At 52.5% G+C, this 16844-nt stretch overlaps 1 protein-coding gene across 2 annotated transcripts; it reads right to left on the minus strand.

The window, feature by feature from the left end:
- Positions 1-8666: 8666 nt before the first annotated feature.
- On the minus strand, positions 8667-15766 carry DYNLL2 (dynein light chain LC8-type 2). Of its 2 annotated transcripts, XM_085078554.1 has the most exons (3): positions 15614-15766; positions 12169-12307; positions 8667-10546 (listed from the first exon to the last, which is right to left on the minus strand). In XM_085078554.1, the coding sequence occupies exons 2-3, from the start codon at positions 12298-12300 to the stop codon at positions 10409-10411; spliced, it is 270 nt and encodes an 89-aa protein (XP_084934680.1). In that variant the 5' UTR covers positions 12301-12307; positions 15614-15766; the 3' UTR covers positions 8667-10408. The 2 variants fall into 2 exon arrangements, with proteins under 2 accessions (XP_084934680.1, XP_084934679.1); XM_085078553.1 differs by lacking the exon at positions 15614-15766 and having other exon boundaries at positions 12169-12336.
- Between the last annotated feature and the right edge of the window lie 1078 nt (positions 15767-16844).

Raw genomic sequence — 16844 nt, forward strand, 5'->3', positions numbered from 1 at the left:
CCTGGTGTGGAGGATGCGATGGCTGTAACCCAAAATCAGGGCTGCTGTGCTGTGACAGGCTGCTCCTGTCCCACATCCCTGTCCCAGCTCTGACTGTACCCACTTCAGGGCAGACACAGGACATTCTGCCATCGTACAGCACTGGGGACAGTCGGACCAGCAGCTGTGAACAGGAACCTGCTTCCCTTAAAATCATTCATCCAGACGGGATCTGCATCTCACCAGCATTACCATCCCACTGACGGGGAACATCAAATTAACAGTTGGTCTCCCACCATTCCCTGAGAACAGGATCCGGGGAGAGCAGCCAAGGACTGGAAAGCCCTGGTTGATGGGGACATTCACTCCAGTGGGGCCAAACCAAGTGTTCTGCCTTGCTGTACCTGGACTGCTGCCAACACTAAATCCACATCACCCAGGAAGGAACAGGAGTGCTCCAGGGCCAGCACACGGTGCCCTCTCCTTCCATGGCACATCCAGGCAAAGCCTTACCTCTGGTTTACCTTCCTTCCATTTCCTTATCACACTTTGAGTAAGAAAAGTACATTCTGTGCCACCAGCGCCACAGCCTTGGCATCCTTCTGTGCCCTGGGCTGGCTGGTTATGGGTAACTGCTCTGCTCCTTCCCTTTATCATTCCATTTATCCTTTGCTGTTTGTTCCTCAAAAGTCCCTAAAGGCCTCTGAGGCAGGCACAGGGAGACAGCGCAGAGACAGCCCCAGGCATGTTATTATTGTGCAAGGATGATTTTCATAGAATGACAGAATATCCTGAGTTGGAAGGCATCCACAGGGATCATCAGAGTCCTAAGAGATTTTAGACAGCTCTGTGCCAGCCCAGCCCGGACATTGCTCCAGGGAGAGCAGCTGCTTGACATCCTGAGAGTGCTCTGGGAGGCAGCATAAAAAAGAGATGTGGCCACCTTCACTATTGATTTGAGATTTCAAACCCAGGAATGTCAGCTTTGCCTCCCCAGCTTCTCTACTCTGCACGAATTCCTACCAAACCCCCATTCAGGAACCTTTTTCAGTTTTGTTTCTTTTGTCACTGTTTTATTTCATTATTTATTATTTTAAAAACTTCTTAATACATATTTAAAGCCCTTTCTTCTTTTCCTCCTTTTTTAAAATGGTGCTGAAATGTGCGTTGTGACAGCAGCCCCCACTTTGTGAGGCCCAAATAAATCCATGACTGACAGAGTCCCATGGGTTGTAAAGCAACAAAACCAGCTGAGAGCTGGCTAAGGACACTGTGGGTTTGGGGAATAGCTCCACTGAAGCCAGTGATGTTACAGCAAGACATTTTGCCAGTGCCTGGCAATATTCCGGGTTTACTCACCCCTCCAAATCCCCCAACTGCAGCATTCAGCAGTGGCCAGGAGGGAAAATAGCACAAGTCCTCCACTGTTAAACGTGCTCTGCTACTATCATGCAAATCCATCTGGTTCAGCAGCTCTAAGCAGACTTCAAAGGACAGAGAAGTCATTAGAATCACAGTTCAAAGAAAAAAGTGAGCAGCTGGTCTAGGCCATCTGGTAGGGGACATAAAATGGTCTCTTTCTTCTCCATTCAGTCTATGAAATTTTCATTAATTGTAGGAACATCTTCCAACATTAACCAACATCATATTGTTAAAAATGTAAGTCTTAATAAATCATCAAAACTGGTGTCTTAGGGAAGCCAGGAAGCTGCAGTCTGCTGGGGTCTTCCCTCCCCAGTAAGACATCAGGCCATAATTACAATTTTAAGTTGGTAATTTCAAAGAAAATTACTGGGAATTGGATTCCTCAGCTCCTTTGAAAGCCTCAGGGAAGAATGTGGACAGGGTGATTCCCTAGGCTGCAGAGGAATCTCCTTCTCTATTGATTTCAGGAGCCACTTCTGGCTTAAAAATGTGGAGAAAGTGTCCTCCCTGGGCTGCATTGCTTGGGCTGGATCCCAGTGTCCCCCGGAGCTCCTGGAAATTGATATTCCTGTTGAATATATGGATGACTTCCTTGAAATTCAGGCAGGTGGTTTGAAACTGCAGGGATGGTGACAGCAGCCATGGGGAAGCCAAACCTACCAGGAGCCACAGGAGAGCTCCAGGGCATGGCAGGGCCCTGCTGAGCCTGAAAACATGGTAACCCAGAGCTGCTGCTGCTCTCCAGGCCTCCTCCTTGCCTCTCACTCACCAGCTGTGTCCTCTCCCCAAAAGGCAAACTGGAGAGTTCACCTTACCCTGGTCACTCTGGGAGCACAACTGGCCCAAAACTCAGAGGGCAATTTCAGGGTTTCAAGCCCAGACCTTCCAAGATGCCTGTTTCCATTAATCCCACCTTTGTTCCTCTTTCCTGTGACTGTCCAAATTTACTGACTTTTCACTTCCTACCATCAGCATTTCAAAGCAGATGGGAAACACCTGAATGCAGAAAAATCCCAGTCCTCTGGGGTGTCCCAGGGAGCCCCAGGGGTACCACAAAGATGCACATGCAGGTACCCCATCCCTGGCAGGGCATTCAGCCAGTGCCCCACATTTCCCACTCTCAAAAGGTATGTGCAAATTCAGCCCCTGGTACTTAGCTGGTTGTCTCCCACTGCCTTCCTGGCTGTTTTCCCAAGCTTTGGGCCAGCTGACGGGACAAACAGCACTGGCTCCAGCCTTGTTTGCCACTGAACAACAGACACAAATACTTGAAATACTTTCCTAATCTCATTTTCTCATGCAAACAACTGCCGGGATGTCAGAGATGTTAATCCAAGGCAGCAGCAGAGATGGGATGTGCAGTTTGGTGAGGGAAGGACCCAGCCAGAGAATATTCACAGCCCCATCACAGGAAGGTGCTCTGTGCTCACACCCACCCCAATCTGGACCCAACACCTGGGTGCCCTGCTGATTTGGCCAGCGAGGATAATTCCCTCCTGCAATGAGGGCCATTGAAATTCCTTACACATGGAAACATCCATGGCCTGGGGTCATCAGCCCTCCTGGGAAGGGGGCTGAGGATTCCCAAGCAGTTTTTCATGGAAGGATTGCTGGCTTCACTTAACTGTGTGCTGGGATTGCAATTGCATCTGGTGAGATGTGGAAGCTCTGCTACTACTGCCTTCCCCTTGTGCTTCTCTCCTGGGCTTATCTCCCTAGAGCTGGCAGAGGCCGAGATGTTTCCATGCCTGCCTTCCCCAGGAGATGGTGGGGACCCAGGGGACACTGTTGAAGGGTAGCTGGTGGCAGCAGAGCCTGCAAACACCTCCCCCTCTGTACAAAATAGCGCAGACCTGCTTTTTTAGTTTACACCCAGTTTTCATCTATTGTGTTTACAAAAGAGAGGCATTCAATTAACACAGAAAAACGACTTGCCCAGCCCAAGAGGGGTGCAGGAGCAGGGGCTGCCATCATTACCAGGGGGCTGGATCCCCAGGAAGCTCTGTGAGCCCTCGGGAAGCTGCTGCCAGCAGAGCAGGGACCGTGGGACCCAGAGCTGCAGTGACCTGCTGGGAGCTGGAGTGCGCTCTGCTAGCACCCTGCCAGGGATGCACACCAAACATGAGCTAATCCGGACAAAAATAGGAGTGAAATCATAATTCAGATGCATAATTCATGTGCATAATTTTTCTTGCTGTATATTCTCCCGGGATGTATTCTAGAAACTGCTTTCTTTCCCCTCCCCTCCCTGCTCCCGTCCTTCCAAAAAGTGCCGTAGATGCAAATCATTGGAGGCAGCAAGAGGTAGTAGCTTTGCTGGGTTACTAAATAAATGCTAAATTTGTCTGAGTTTCTAGCCTACATCTTGGCAAGTGATGCAGATTGAAGCTGGTGTAGAGACACGCAGCCTTGTGATAATCACAGGATTTTAATTGCTTTCATTGTGAGCCCGGGCTACTGATTGTATCTGCACGGAAAACTGTAACAGTTTGCACTTGCAAATGCTAAAAATGTTAAACAATAATGGCAATTAAGAGATAATTATAGTTATTTTGAAGCAAGGATTGTAGTTAAGACTCCAAGAAGACATCCCAAACGAGCAGGAAGCAGTGCCCTGTTTACTGCACAGGCTTCAAGCTGCTTTTTCTATGATGTGAGATCCAGCAGATTTAATTGCTTAATGATTTTCTGTAAAATATTTAAGTACCACGGTATCTTTAGCCAGTCCAAGCTCTGCTTGAACTGCATGTGTCAGTCTTGCTGGAGGACAGAGGCAGTGTCAGAGCCCTGGTCTGGCACCCACTTGCTGAGTCACCCAAAGCTTTTCTTCTGCTCATGACTGCTCTGAAAAGCTCCAGGGACTCCCCACCAACACCCCTGGGTAAGCATCCTCCTGGAAGGGACAACATGAGTGCCATCCCTCAGTCCCCCTGCAGGCCGTGGTTTCTGAGAGAGCCCTTGCAGCATGGCTCAGGGTTTCCTCCATCCAGGCTGAGCAGATACTTTTGGCCAGGTCACTTTGAACCCTCTGAGAAAGCAGGGCTTTGAAACCCAGCTTTAGGAAGAGGTTGTGTCCTTGTCGGAGCATTCCGGGCTTTCCTCAACAACAACAAAGGCATTTATTTTTTCCAGAGCCATGTTCTGGGCCGGGCGCCAGCCGGCGGTGTGCAGGCTGCGGCGAGCTGAGCCTGGCTCCCTGGCAGCCCCGTCCTTCCCCGGCAGAGCAGCCGGGCAGGCAGCAGGCGAGCAGCGGGAATCTGCGCGGGATGGGTGCAAGATCACACCTCGAACCCGGAATCAAACCCTGCGGGGAGAGGCAGCCTCGTAAGAAGGGATTTCCATCCCTCTGACTCAGCTTAGGCAGCACGGGGCTAAAGCTGGGGTCACACACGCCTGGCTCGACCTGTCAGTAAACCCCGGGAAAGCCTTTCTCCAGTGCCCTGCTCACCCTGGCCAGGGTAAGACGTGGGAAAACCTCTTCCCGAGGGCCTCAGTGCAGCGTGGCAGGCAGTGGGAGCACATGTCCAGCTCTGCAGATTCCAGACCCGTTGGAGGGTGTGTGGGACTCTGCTGCAGGAACAAAGGGCGTCTTTCACTGGCTCACCCCGCACAGGGCCGCCGAGGCGAATTCCTGGGATGCTTTTATGGGCTGCTACCAATGCACAGGCAGAGCTGGGCTCCCAACAATCTCCTCCCCCTGAAAGCACTTCATTCACAGCCGGGCTGGAAGGAGGTAAAAGAAAAGGCCACGCACATGGTTAAATGCAAGGGGGCCCGAAAGCAGGGGGGTCAGAGCACTCCCCAAGAGCCTCCCTGCCCCGGGCTGGGAGCGAGGGCACAGAGCCCAGGGGAACTGGACAAGCAGCCGAGCTGCAGCCGGGCTGCTCCGCAACAGCCATAAATCATGGGAGAGGCGTAAGCAAGGGAGGGAACAAAGGACATGGAGAGATGCCATGGCATCTGGCAGGGAAGGACCGCGGCAGCCGTGCCGGAGGATGGCGTCTGAGGAAAGCCTCTGAGCCAGCCCAAGAGGGTCCCAGCCCCAGGGACAAGAGCTGGCTCTGCTCTGCCTCTGCCCAGCCCAGCCCTGTCAGCATGGGGCATGTGGGGATAAGCGGGATCATGACATCCCACCTCACCCATGGCCCCACAGCACTCCTGGGATGCCTCTCCAGCACTGCCCTGGCCCACCGATGATTTCTCCATTGGGCCACAAGTTGCTCTGGCACATTGGCTCTGAGTCACCAGCACCAGGACAGAATGGCGTGGCCTGCAAAGATCACTACAACAGCCTGGTTCCACAGGCAGTAGGGAACACGCTGCACCAGGGCTGGATCAAACTGTTCCTCAAGCTTAACCCAGAGCCAAACCCTGCTGAGAAGCACAGCAGAGCCTAGGCTGCCCCTGCTCAGGCTGCCACAGGGGAAGGGACAAGGATTGCAGTGGGTCTTCTTACCCCCTATGCTGGGTGCTGAGCCCACCATGCTCAGAGCACCTGCCACCACTTCCAGAAGGGCTGGCAAAGGCACTGACCTGATCATAAGTAGTTATTTGTCTCGTTGGTAATGAGTTATTACTCAGCCTCAGCTAGACACTGCCTTAAGGAAGGAAACATCTGATCATCTTTTAATAAACACAGTTGGCTCCTGCGAGGCTCCTGCAGCTCCTGTATCTATAAAGTGCTCCAAGACACATGGCTTCTGCACAGACAGAGCTGCTGTGAGTCACCGTCTGGGAAAGGGTGTCAGGATCCTTGCTCAATAAATAGAACAAAGGAGGGAAACCTCGGGTGGGCAGAGATGGCACAGCCCTGCTTCCTTCACTGTGTGCCACCAGCCTCCTCAGGATTTACCCAGCAGAGGCTGAAAGTGAGATCAAAATGATTTCCATGTTCTCTCTCTTCATCACTAATCTCCTGCAAAAGCACTGGGAGAAGGAACAGGTCCACTGGGTACTGGGTTTTCCAGCGACAGGCTCTGCTTCCACGTGCCTGGAGAATAACACTGCAATGGCAATGCTGCAGGCTGGTTGAGAGGGAAGGACAGCATTGATCTGCAGCCTGGGTGTTCCCAAAGGAGCAACCTGCAACTCCCAGACCTGTGCTGCCACTTGTCTCTTCTGAGGGTCCCAGGTGGCCACAGAGAAGGGGAAGAACACTGTGCCAGGCAGGGAGCAAGGCTGCCTGCAGATGGACTGACACCTTTTCCCATGGCTTTTACACCTTGCTTACTCTGCAGAAGAGTGAATCCCAGGCAGTGACACCCACAGAGCACAGCTCCCCAGTCCCAGCCTCTCTGCTCCCCAGTGCCACACAGCCCTGCTTTTGTAAGGCACTTCCACATCTGGAAGAAATGCTTGGCATGAGAGATTGAAAGACTTGGCTGGTAAGAGAGAAAACAATGTGACACTCTTGCCAGCCACAAACCACACTATTCCCCACAGCAAATGAACATCTGCAGGCACATCTGCACCCAGAGCTTGCCCACAGCAGCAGCCTCAGAGTCCACAGCAACCATGAGCACTTAGGCAGGACAACATATACTAAGTTTACATTTTAATAGCATTTTTGCCCAATCCCATCTGAAATCAGTTTCTTTCTCTGATGTTCCCCCTCACAGATACATACCTTCCACTCAGTGTCCCAAATCCAGATGTTTCCAAATAGCTTGAAACTGAGCAGCCATCCTGGGAACGCCATTGGTCTCTCCAGCACAGAAACAGTTAAGGCTCTGAGGCAACATCCAGGACACCTGTGCCTGGTGGAAACTGGAGACAAAGTGGAGCCCAGCAATGGAAAAAGTCAAAGCCAAGAGCCTTGTCAGCTGCTGGGGAGCAGGAGGACAGCAGGACACAGCTCCATGTTCAAACCTCCCCCTATTCTCAGCTGTGTAGAGGCTCAAATTTAGGTAGTTTGTGTCTTCCAAGGTGCCAGTGGTACAAGGAAGATGGTTTAAAGAAAAAACTGCTGTTTCACTGCGAAGATGTGAGCTACAGCTTCTTTTCCTCAGTGTAAAGCAGGATTCCTGCTGCAGTGACACATCCAGGGAAGCAGCAAACCCACTTTATTTTGTACTTGTATATGCCAGCTCCAGGACACACCACCCCTCCAGCAGGGCCTCCTCATCCCACCAGGGACTGATTTCCAGCAGTACCACAGCCCCTGGATACATGGCTGGAATGGGGTTTTCCCAGATGAAACTCAGGCTTGGGAAAGTGTTTCGCCTGAGGTTTGGACCAGCAGCCTCCTGTGCTGCAGCTGGGGTTCAGAAGCCAGTTTCTCCGCCTCTTGCTTTGTCAAAGGGCCCTGCACACCAAGGGGGCTTGACTAGCCCAGCCCCACATGGCTGCACATTCCCTCGGAGCCACAGTATTAACCCAGCCTGAATCAGGTCCGGAATGCAGAGCCCCAGCACAGCCCAGCTGGACCTCAAGCCCAGCAATTCCACTCCCAGCTAAAAGGCTGGGACTACTGAGAAAAGAGCATCACTGCCAGCTCCCCTAAAGTAGAAACCACCCCTGCTCTGGGGCACTGGCAGGTGCAGGTTGAAGCAGATGGCAGTGTGTAACAGCCGTGCTGCTGCCTGCAAGCACGCTCAGCCCATGTGGAGCTGCTCGCTCGGCGTGAGTCACGCTGCTCACGCTGGTGTTACTGTGCCACAGCAGAGCTGTTACACTGCTGTACTTGGGAAGAGCCCACAGCTTTTCCAAAATATCACAGAGGCCACAACCCCAAACTGAGGTTACATCAGGAGCAAGATAACAAGCTGAGGGGGTTGCTTAAGGGTAAGCCCACAGCCCCCGCACTGAGAGAGGCATTAAATACATCAGATTCAGCTCTCAGCTTTCTCTCCAGCACAGACAGGAGGCCTGAAGGGAAAACCTGCTTTCCTGGGAAGCAGGGAGGCACCTTCCTGTGCAGGAGCCAAGACCTCAGCTGCTGTACCACCCTTTGGCTGCCTAAAGCCATTAAGAGGTCAGCTCCAACCCATTCAGATCCAGGTTACTCGGCACAGAGCATCCCATCAGGGTGCAGCAGGACACAATTCCCTCAATCCCTCCCTCGGACTCAGCCTTTGAGCTGAGCTGGAGTTCAGCAGCAGCACAGAGGGGCCACCTAAGCTCCTCAGGTCATTTCTTCCTCCCTGACCTGCCTCCTTTGGGTCATCAGCATCTTCCACGGCAGAGAACTCGCTGCTCACCCTCTCTGGACAAGGCCAGGCTTTGCTCAGGACAGCTGGTAAGGAAGAAGAAACCAGAGGCTGTTTAAATGTGTCAATTCACCTTTAATGTTTGAAAAAAAATAAATGGTATTTGAGCAATTGCAGTTATGAAGGGAACAGATCTTGCTCCACGAGAGACCGTGAACAGATTCACATTAGACTCATGCTTGGAAAAAAACAAATCCAAAACATTCTCCTTTCAGACCCGGAGTGGAGTTCTGAAGAGACAAGACCACACAAGTGCCCCAGACAGTCCAAGGCACATTACCCCAGTGCAGACATTTCCATCAACATGAACTTATGACAGCTACATTCTTTCTAGTTACAACATTGTTCTATCCATAATACAAAATTAGGCATACTTTGGATTTTGCACAGAGACAAGAAGGACTTTTACTTCAGGAAGTCATCAACCTGGGTCACCAAATCATTTCACAAAGAGCTCCCTTCACTCTGCCCTTTCACCCCAGCAGTGATTTATTCCCAACACCAAATTCATCTCAGAGACACAAGCTGGGCTTACTAGCCCAGTGATATTGCCAATGCATTAGTCAGCAAACCAATAATTAGAGCTTATAACAAGCACCAGGGATTTACTTGCTATCACACAGCATTTCTCCATACCCAGATCAGAACTTCCTGCAGTGTAATCCCAAGTCAGTACGTACTAAGACAACATCACTGCTGAACCTATTGGAGACCAAGACATTTGTCTGCCTTTGAAGCAGATGTCACATGAGTTTCCTTCACACAAACATCACATGTAAATTTAACTTCTTGGTACTGTGCTTTAAGAACAAAAGCAGATATCAGAACATGGAGGACAATCCTCCAGAAATAGCTTATTAGCTACAGAAAACAAAATAAAATTAAAAAAAAAAAGAAAAAAAGACAGTGGCCACTTACAAGTCTTCCACATGACTAGCTTGCTTTAAGGAGAGCATCAAGTTAAGGCAGTGTTGAGACAACTGGCTACAAACATGCCGAATAGAGCTGTTGTCAGTAGTCACCAATTTGATATCCTACTCCGTTGCGGGGCCGGGCCACGTGGCTTTAGAGCTCAGCATCAAGGTCTAAAGACTTCAGCCACAGGATGCTGCTTTCTGCAACAAGCAGGAACTCAGGGGCTGTTTTTGAAGCCTTCTAGACCAGGCTGAGTTGCTTACTCAAGTCTAGGTCAATGTTTCAGCAGAGCCAAAAATACAGCGAAGGGCATTGAGCAAGAACACCGAAGGGTGCCAGCTGCAAGCCTGTATCACAGTCAGAGGTGGAGTTCACCTTGGGTGTGGAAGCCACGTCACCCAGAGCCACCCCACCAGCTTTCAGGGAAGGTCTAAGACCTGCCCTGAGGGTACTGGGAGAGCCAGCTCTCTACAGTTTGCAGGGTGGGACAGAGGCTCACACTGGCTTTGCTCCTCTTTACAAGATTAACAGTCTAACAGGACTCAGTAAGGAAGTCAGGGGTTTTGGCCTACCCAAAGAAGTTTTCCCAGCCTCAAAGAAGGAGTTACCAGTGAGGGAGCTGTTGTGGAATAGTTTTATTTCTTCCCACGTAAAGGCCATTGTTTAAGCATTTACAGGTTTCCTAGTGCAATACAACCAAAAAAAGCAGTAACAAAAAAATGCCGCCTTCTTCCCAGGCAACTAAACAGAAGTAGATTTTTACTGCAACATATACACATTAAATATAGTATACAGTCCATGCAGCGGCATAGCCATGTTAGAGGGAGTCGTGGCTTCAGCCATCAGTGCATTACAGTCCAAATTTCAATCGCTCCTACTTCCTATCCAGACTTGAAGAGAAGAATTGCAACCTGACCCAAGTAAAAATAGATGAAGTGCTTTGTCTCATGTGTTACATAGCTGCCAAAGTTTCTGCCAACAATGCAGTGCCAAGTTGGGTTGTATTTCTTGTCAAATTCCTGAAGAAAGAGAAGAGAGGCATTAAGGCCAAGAAAGCCCACATGAAAATAGTTCTAAGCACAAATTCTGAGCTGGTTCTGTTCACACACTATCGCCTCTCCTCCCACCTGCAGCATCTCGAGATTCCCCACTGCAAGACACTATTAAATTAAGCAACTGAACCTCTGCACTGGATTGTTTGAAGGATTCAACACAAGCAAAACATCTTCTGAGCCTTGGAGCACCATCAGCCCTGAGAAGGAAGAGCAAACACAAGGGCTCTCCTTAGTACAGCCCTGTGTGTAGGCTAATCAGGGGAATAGTTCTCTTCCATTCCAAACCCACTCACAAAAAATTAAAAAAGGTTTTGGCATGTGTGCTCCAGCAAGGCATCTGAGCTTAAAGGTCACCTAAAAAAAAGGAAGAAGGAAAAGCCTGGCTTCTGCTATTTGGGACTCTTGAACGCAAAAGGGAGAAAATCCACGTTGCAAATGAGCAGGCAGATTCACAGGCCAGAGAGCACACAGAGACCCAAGAGGTCAGAGGTGAGCAAGCTGAATAAAGCCAAAGCTGGCTCCATAGTCTTCTCCTACTTAGCAGGCAGGATGGGGTTAAAGACCATTTTCCTCCCTCTAATTAACACAGACTCCCAAGAACACTTCTCCCTCCCCTGAGACAGAGCCAGAAGAACAGACTCAACATCTGTTCAGATTAAAGCCAGTTCTAGTTCTCAGACAGCAGAAGAGTTTAAGCTCTTTGCAGGTAACCTTTGAAGTAAGGAAAAGGCTTTCTTGCCAGGGCACAAAGGTGCATCAAATTGCTTCCCTCCTCCCAACACACTCTCATGAAATAAAGGCCAACTTCTTTTTGGATGCCTTCTGTTGCACTCCCTCACTTTACAGGCTGCATTGCCCTGAGCATTTAAGAGCTAAGTCATGCCTCAAAGTGATCTGAGAAGTCAGGAGACACCTTTGAATCCTTTGCCTTCCAGCTTAGATTACAAGCAAGGCCCAAACACCAGCCCAGGTGCCAGGACTTCACTGCCTCTGAAGTCACATTTCCCTCCTCCAAAAGCACTTTGCCTGACCATTCTGAGAAGCTGCTACAGGAGGAACCAACAGCTCCCCAGATGCCATCAAACAGGAGACTAAATTAACAAGCTCCCATAAATGGAGACACCCCTCTTCGCCAGCCAGGGAAACAGATTATGCTGTTTCTAATACAGCAGCTTCCACAGCCCCACCAGCCAGCACAAGGCCCATCCTCCTGCACCACACCCATCCCAGAACCACACATGCACTGCTGCCCACCAAGTGAAACATCGGGGTGATCCCACCTGCACCGACGCTGCAAGTCTGTCGAGCAAGTCCTAAGCAGAGGCAGCAGCCAGCCCTTTCCAGGCCGGCAAATCCTGAGGGACAGCACTTGCAGTTTGCTCAGAGCTTGCCAGAGCTCTGCCATAGCCCTCCCCTGACCTTGGAGAAGTCACTCCATCCTCTTGAAAACAGCAGTAAAGCAGCCAAGAAGCCAAGTATCTTCTCCCTCCCAACACGCAAGCATGAAGCCTCAGCCACTCAGCTCCTGACAGACTCAGGAGCTTTGGGAAGTCGCAGCCAGCACAGCACCCTCATCCCGGAGTTACCTTCTTTATATATGCTGCAATGTCCTTTTCTATGTTGTACTTCTCCATGGCCTGTGTAGCACAGTCTACAGCATCCTGCTGCATGTCCTCGGACATGTCCGCATTCTTGATCACAGCCTTTCTGTCAGACATCGTGAACCTAAGGCAGAACATAGATTCCTTTAATCCCCTCCCAAACAGGAGATGCTTCCTGTGCATCAGAGGTTGTCCTTTCCGTGCAGGCTGCGTCACAAGCCGATACTACAAACCCCTGCTATGGCCAGAGTGAGTTTCTCGGGGCTGCCTACAGCAGTCCCAGGCCAAGGTGCCCCTTACAGCCAGAGCAGCAGCACTGCTTGGAGGTTAGATCAGAGGCAGTCCAGCATCACCACCTGCATTAACCACACGCAGGAAAAGCTTATGTGTGGGAGGAGACGGGATCTGCAGAGAGCCACAGCCCTCCTGTACATCAATAGGCTACAGCCAAGTTTGCCTTCCAGGTGTGCCAGTGTTTCAGAACATCCTCTGCTCAGAGCCTTGCAAGCAACAGATCCCAGACTGCCTGTCACCAGCACAGGCTCAAGAAGCACATTCAGAACAGCAGTGTTTTTATTCCACCCCATCCCAGGTGTCACAGTTCCTGCTGCTAGTTTAGCCTGGAAGGAGTGTTTGTTCCACATTCAGCCATCATCACCTGCTCACCTCCCTGCTGCTCCACCATGAAACCCAGCCTTCAGCTGCTCCCCCGGGACAGAGCCAGTCTGACAAGCCAGAAGCAGGTTAATACCACACTGCAGCCTGGAAACAGGGCAGGGGAAGCAAGTCCCACCATAGAGCCAGAGCCTGGCAAAGGCCTCCTTTTCCTGCCCCCTCCTCACCTGGGAACCACAGCACAGATGCCAAAACCAGCATGCCACTGCAGTCCAGGACTTCTAGGAAGCTGCGAAGTGCCATTCAGAAGTGAGGTGTGCAGCCCCCTTCACTTTCAAAATTAAAGTGCTTTGTACTAGCCACTACAGCCATTAGATCTGACATGGCCTTTCCAGGGAGGTGTTAAGCACTGGGAAGTTTCCAGCACAGTTCATATTATCCTAGAAAACTGACGATCCCAGTACTGCAGTCTTTCTTCAAGACCTAGAGAAGGAGTACCATAAAGTCCAGCTCTGGGCACAACAGCCCTCATTCCCACTGCCCGCTCAAGGCCTGGGGAGGAACATGTTACCTGGGCATACAGGTGATTGCACCAAGAAGGACCACAGCTGCTCACCTTGCAGCAGCTCTTACCCCAGCACATTAAAACTTTGTGGGGATAAGCTTCTTAATGACAAGGAGTATCTCCAATTAAGCCTGCAGAGCACCATTAAGTTTCCTAAATCCTTTTACAGCATTGTAAGTCTTGAGTGATACTACTAAGCGTGTTTTGAAACAGTGAAACCACACATTTTTAGCTCTGCTGTGGAGTGAAAAAAATCTGCTGTAATGATCACTTCCTGGAAGAGTCCCAGAAAACTGAAGGAGTAGCTTTGTTACAGCAATTAAAGAAGCTTGCTACCCAGAAAGAAAGAGAATCCAGTTACATAATTGCAGCCCTCTGATTACAATACTTCAATTCTTTCCTCTGCCTGCACTTGAAGACTTCTACTTCCACCTTAATTTATACAATTTAGACATAATGTTTAATAGAGCACTGTTATTAACACACCTTAACAGCATTGGGAGGAATGACAGGAACTGAGCTCCAATGCCAACAGAGAGCACATGCGCCCACCACAGCCCTGGAAAAGCCACTTCCCAGCAGTTTGTTCCTTTCCATGCTGTGGTTTCAGCCAGTGGGGGTTTGCCCACAGCCCAGACACCGAGGGAAGCGAAGACACAGCTCAGAACAGCCCAAACTGCCTGTAGTTTTGGATTCACCACCCAGGAATCTGACAATCCCTTGGAAAAGTCTTCTGGGTGTCCAGACCACAGGAAGAGGGAAGGAGCAGAAATCCACTTGTGGGTCATTCTTCCAGGAAAGCTTCTTTAGGGAAAGAGGGCAAGCAAGCCCTCACACACACCAGACCTTCACACACCTGCACTGCTCACAGAGTTCAGAGGGCACCTGCCATTGCATAAGCAGACACAGAGTGACCTGCAAAAGGCACCCTCCCTCCTCATTGTTTAGGCAGGGAGCATCCCAGTGCAGGCCTGTGCTGCCGCGGGCGACAGCGCCAGAGGAAAAAATGATTATCCTTCAGAAGGGCTGCATGCGCTGGCCAGGAGGCCTTCCCCAGCACAGCAGCCTCCCCAGCACAGCATCCCCCATGGCCAAGCACGGCACAGGCTGGCAGTGGCCATGCTGCTGGATGGAGAGCCCCCTGCACCTGCTGTGGGAGTGTCACGCCCTGCAGCCACCTCAACACCACAGAGCACGGCCCCAGTCTCTGCTCATTCCCTGGTGGGCTACGGGGCCATCCTCCCCACGAGGCAGCCCAGCAGCACCACATACACATCACAGCCCTAAACCACAAAATCACAGGTGGCCCTCGGGGTCTTGGCACCCAATCTGACCCTCTCTGAGGAAAACCACAAAGCCGTAGCACCCATCTCAGGGGAAAAGATGGGCCTAGGAAGGGGTAACAATACAGCTCCAGCAGCCACCCCTTCCCCCCAAGGGCAGGATGTGGTCTGTAAGGAGGAAGACCACAGCCCCAGCTGCCACTCCAGCGCAGAATGAGGCCTGGGGAGGAGGATTAGGCCCCAGCCAGCACCCAATCCTTTTCTTACCAAGGTAGGACGAGGTCTTAAAACGAGCATGAGTCCCAAGCCCAGTACTCCAGCAGGACAAGCTGGGGCTTTGGGAAGAGCATGAGACACAAGCCCCCTGGAAACCACTCTTTCCCTCTCCGGGTAGAATGGAACCCTAAAAATGAGATGGGGCTGAAGCCCAGGATCCACCACTTCCCCCATGAGGGCAGCATGGATTGCGAGGATGAAAGCACCCATCTCTTCCACACCAAGACAGCACAGATTCCACGGCTCAGAAGGGGGCCCAAGCTCAGCACCCACCGCTCCCCCACCAGGACAGCATGGATTTCGCGACTGGGGACGAGGCCCAACCCCTGCACAAATCGCATCGCCCATCTTGGCCGAAGAGGGCCATGGAGGAGGTGCGGCACAGCCCCTTCCCCCGCAGGCTGCGGGGGGCCCGGGAAGCCGCTCCCGAGAGCCGGAGCCCTGCATGACCTTCACGGGGGGAGCTCCGGGGGCGCCCGAGGCCGCGGTGACCTTGCCTGGAGCGGGGCCGGCTCCGCAGCGGCGCGGACCCCTAGGGAGGGACGGGCTCCGATCGCTCCCAGGGGCCGGTCGCGGCCGGCCACGGCAGCGACCTCCGCCCTCGGGGCGGCCCCACCGCCACCCCGCACACGGAGCGACCAGTGCCGGGCGAGGCTTGGAGATCTCCCGGCCCAGCGGAGGTATCGCTCACCTTCACAGTGACAGGGCCACCCCGGGAGGGCGAGGCACGGCACCGAGGAAGAGGAGGTGTGAAGAGGCCCGGCCCTGCTGCCTCTGCCCGCTCCGCTCGGCGCCCCGCGCGCTCTGCGCCCCGGCGCCGCGCCGCGCTCAAATACCGCCCCGCCCGCTGCGGCGCGCGGGCCGCCGCCACCCCATTGGCTGCGCCGCCCCGCGCGCCGCGCCCCCATTGGCTGCGGCTCGGCGCGGCCCGCCGCGCCCGGCCCGTCCGCCCGCGCTGTTCTGCCTACATCCTGTTTCATCCCACAATGCCGCGGGGCGGCGCGCGGCGGGGAGGGGCGGGGCCGGGGGGCGGGGGCGCCGTGAGGGGCCGGGGAGGGCCGCGGCCGGTGTGAGGGGCAGGTGGCACCCAGGGCTCCGCGCCTCGGGCCCCTGTCCCCGGGGCGAGCCTGATCCCCTCTAAGAGGGACTCACTCGGTTGACTCACATTCCAGAGTGTTCTCGGTCAGAGGGCTCAACCTGAGTCAAACCCAGTCCTGTCTTGGTGACGAGTTGCAGCTTTGCACCTCAATGGCACCTTTCACCTGACATCTTCAATCTGATAGTCATGGATCTCCTGAGCCTTGAGATGTCCTCCCACAGGGGCACATATTTACCGCTGAAAGGCACTGAGGGGAGAGAGGGACGTGTGAAAGGTCCCTGAGGCTGTTTGCACCCTATTTGGAACAGACCCTCCCTCCCCAGATGTTCAGGTTTTCAGGTCACAGCAGGCAGGTGCTCAGTGTCCCCCACAGGACTTGGCGTGTCCCCAGACACGTTTTCCCCTCCTGAACACATCAAAAGAGTCCCCACATTTCTTGGGGTTGTCCTACAGGGAGCAAAGCATGGGGAATGCTCAGCAAAGTTTGGGGAATAACCAGCTTTCACTAAACTGCCAGCCCCACATCCTGTGGGAGTCACCACTTTCCCCCTGGGATGTCTCAGGGCGTCCTGCCAGGTCCTTTTCCTGCCAGCCTTGTTTCGTGTGGGAAAGCTGATCAAATCCCAAACCTGGGTGCTGTGCCACCGAGGATTGTCCCAGCACACCCAAAGCCTGGGGGTGACGTGTGGCTGTTTGAGCTACTTCATCATACATTCACCCTGGGAACATCTGATGTTCCACAGACACGTGAAAGCCAAGAGGGGAGAACAACACCTCTCTGTTCACACACCTGCCCACGGGGTCTCAGGATCCTGTACCGGGG

Source organism: Lichenostomus cassidix, chromosome 19 (genome assembly GCF_008360975.1).
Source record: "Lichenostomus cassidix isolate B80296 chromosome 19, HeHo_3.0, whole genome shotgun sequence".
Lineage (NCBI taxonomy): Eukaryota > Metazoa > Chordata > Aves > Passeriformes > Meliphagidae > Lichenostomus > Lichenostomus cassidix.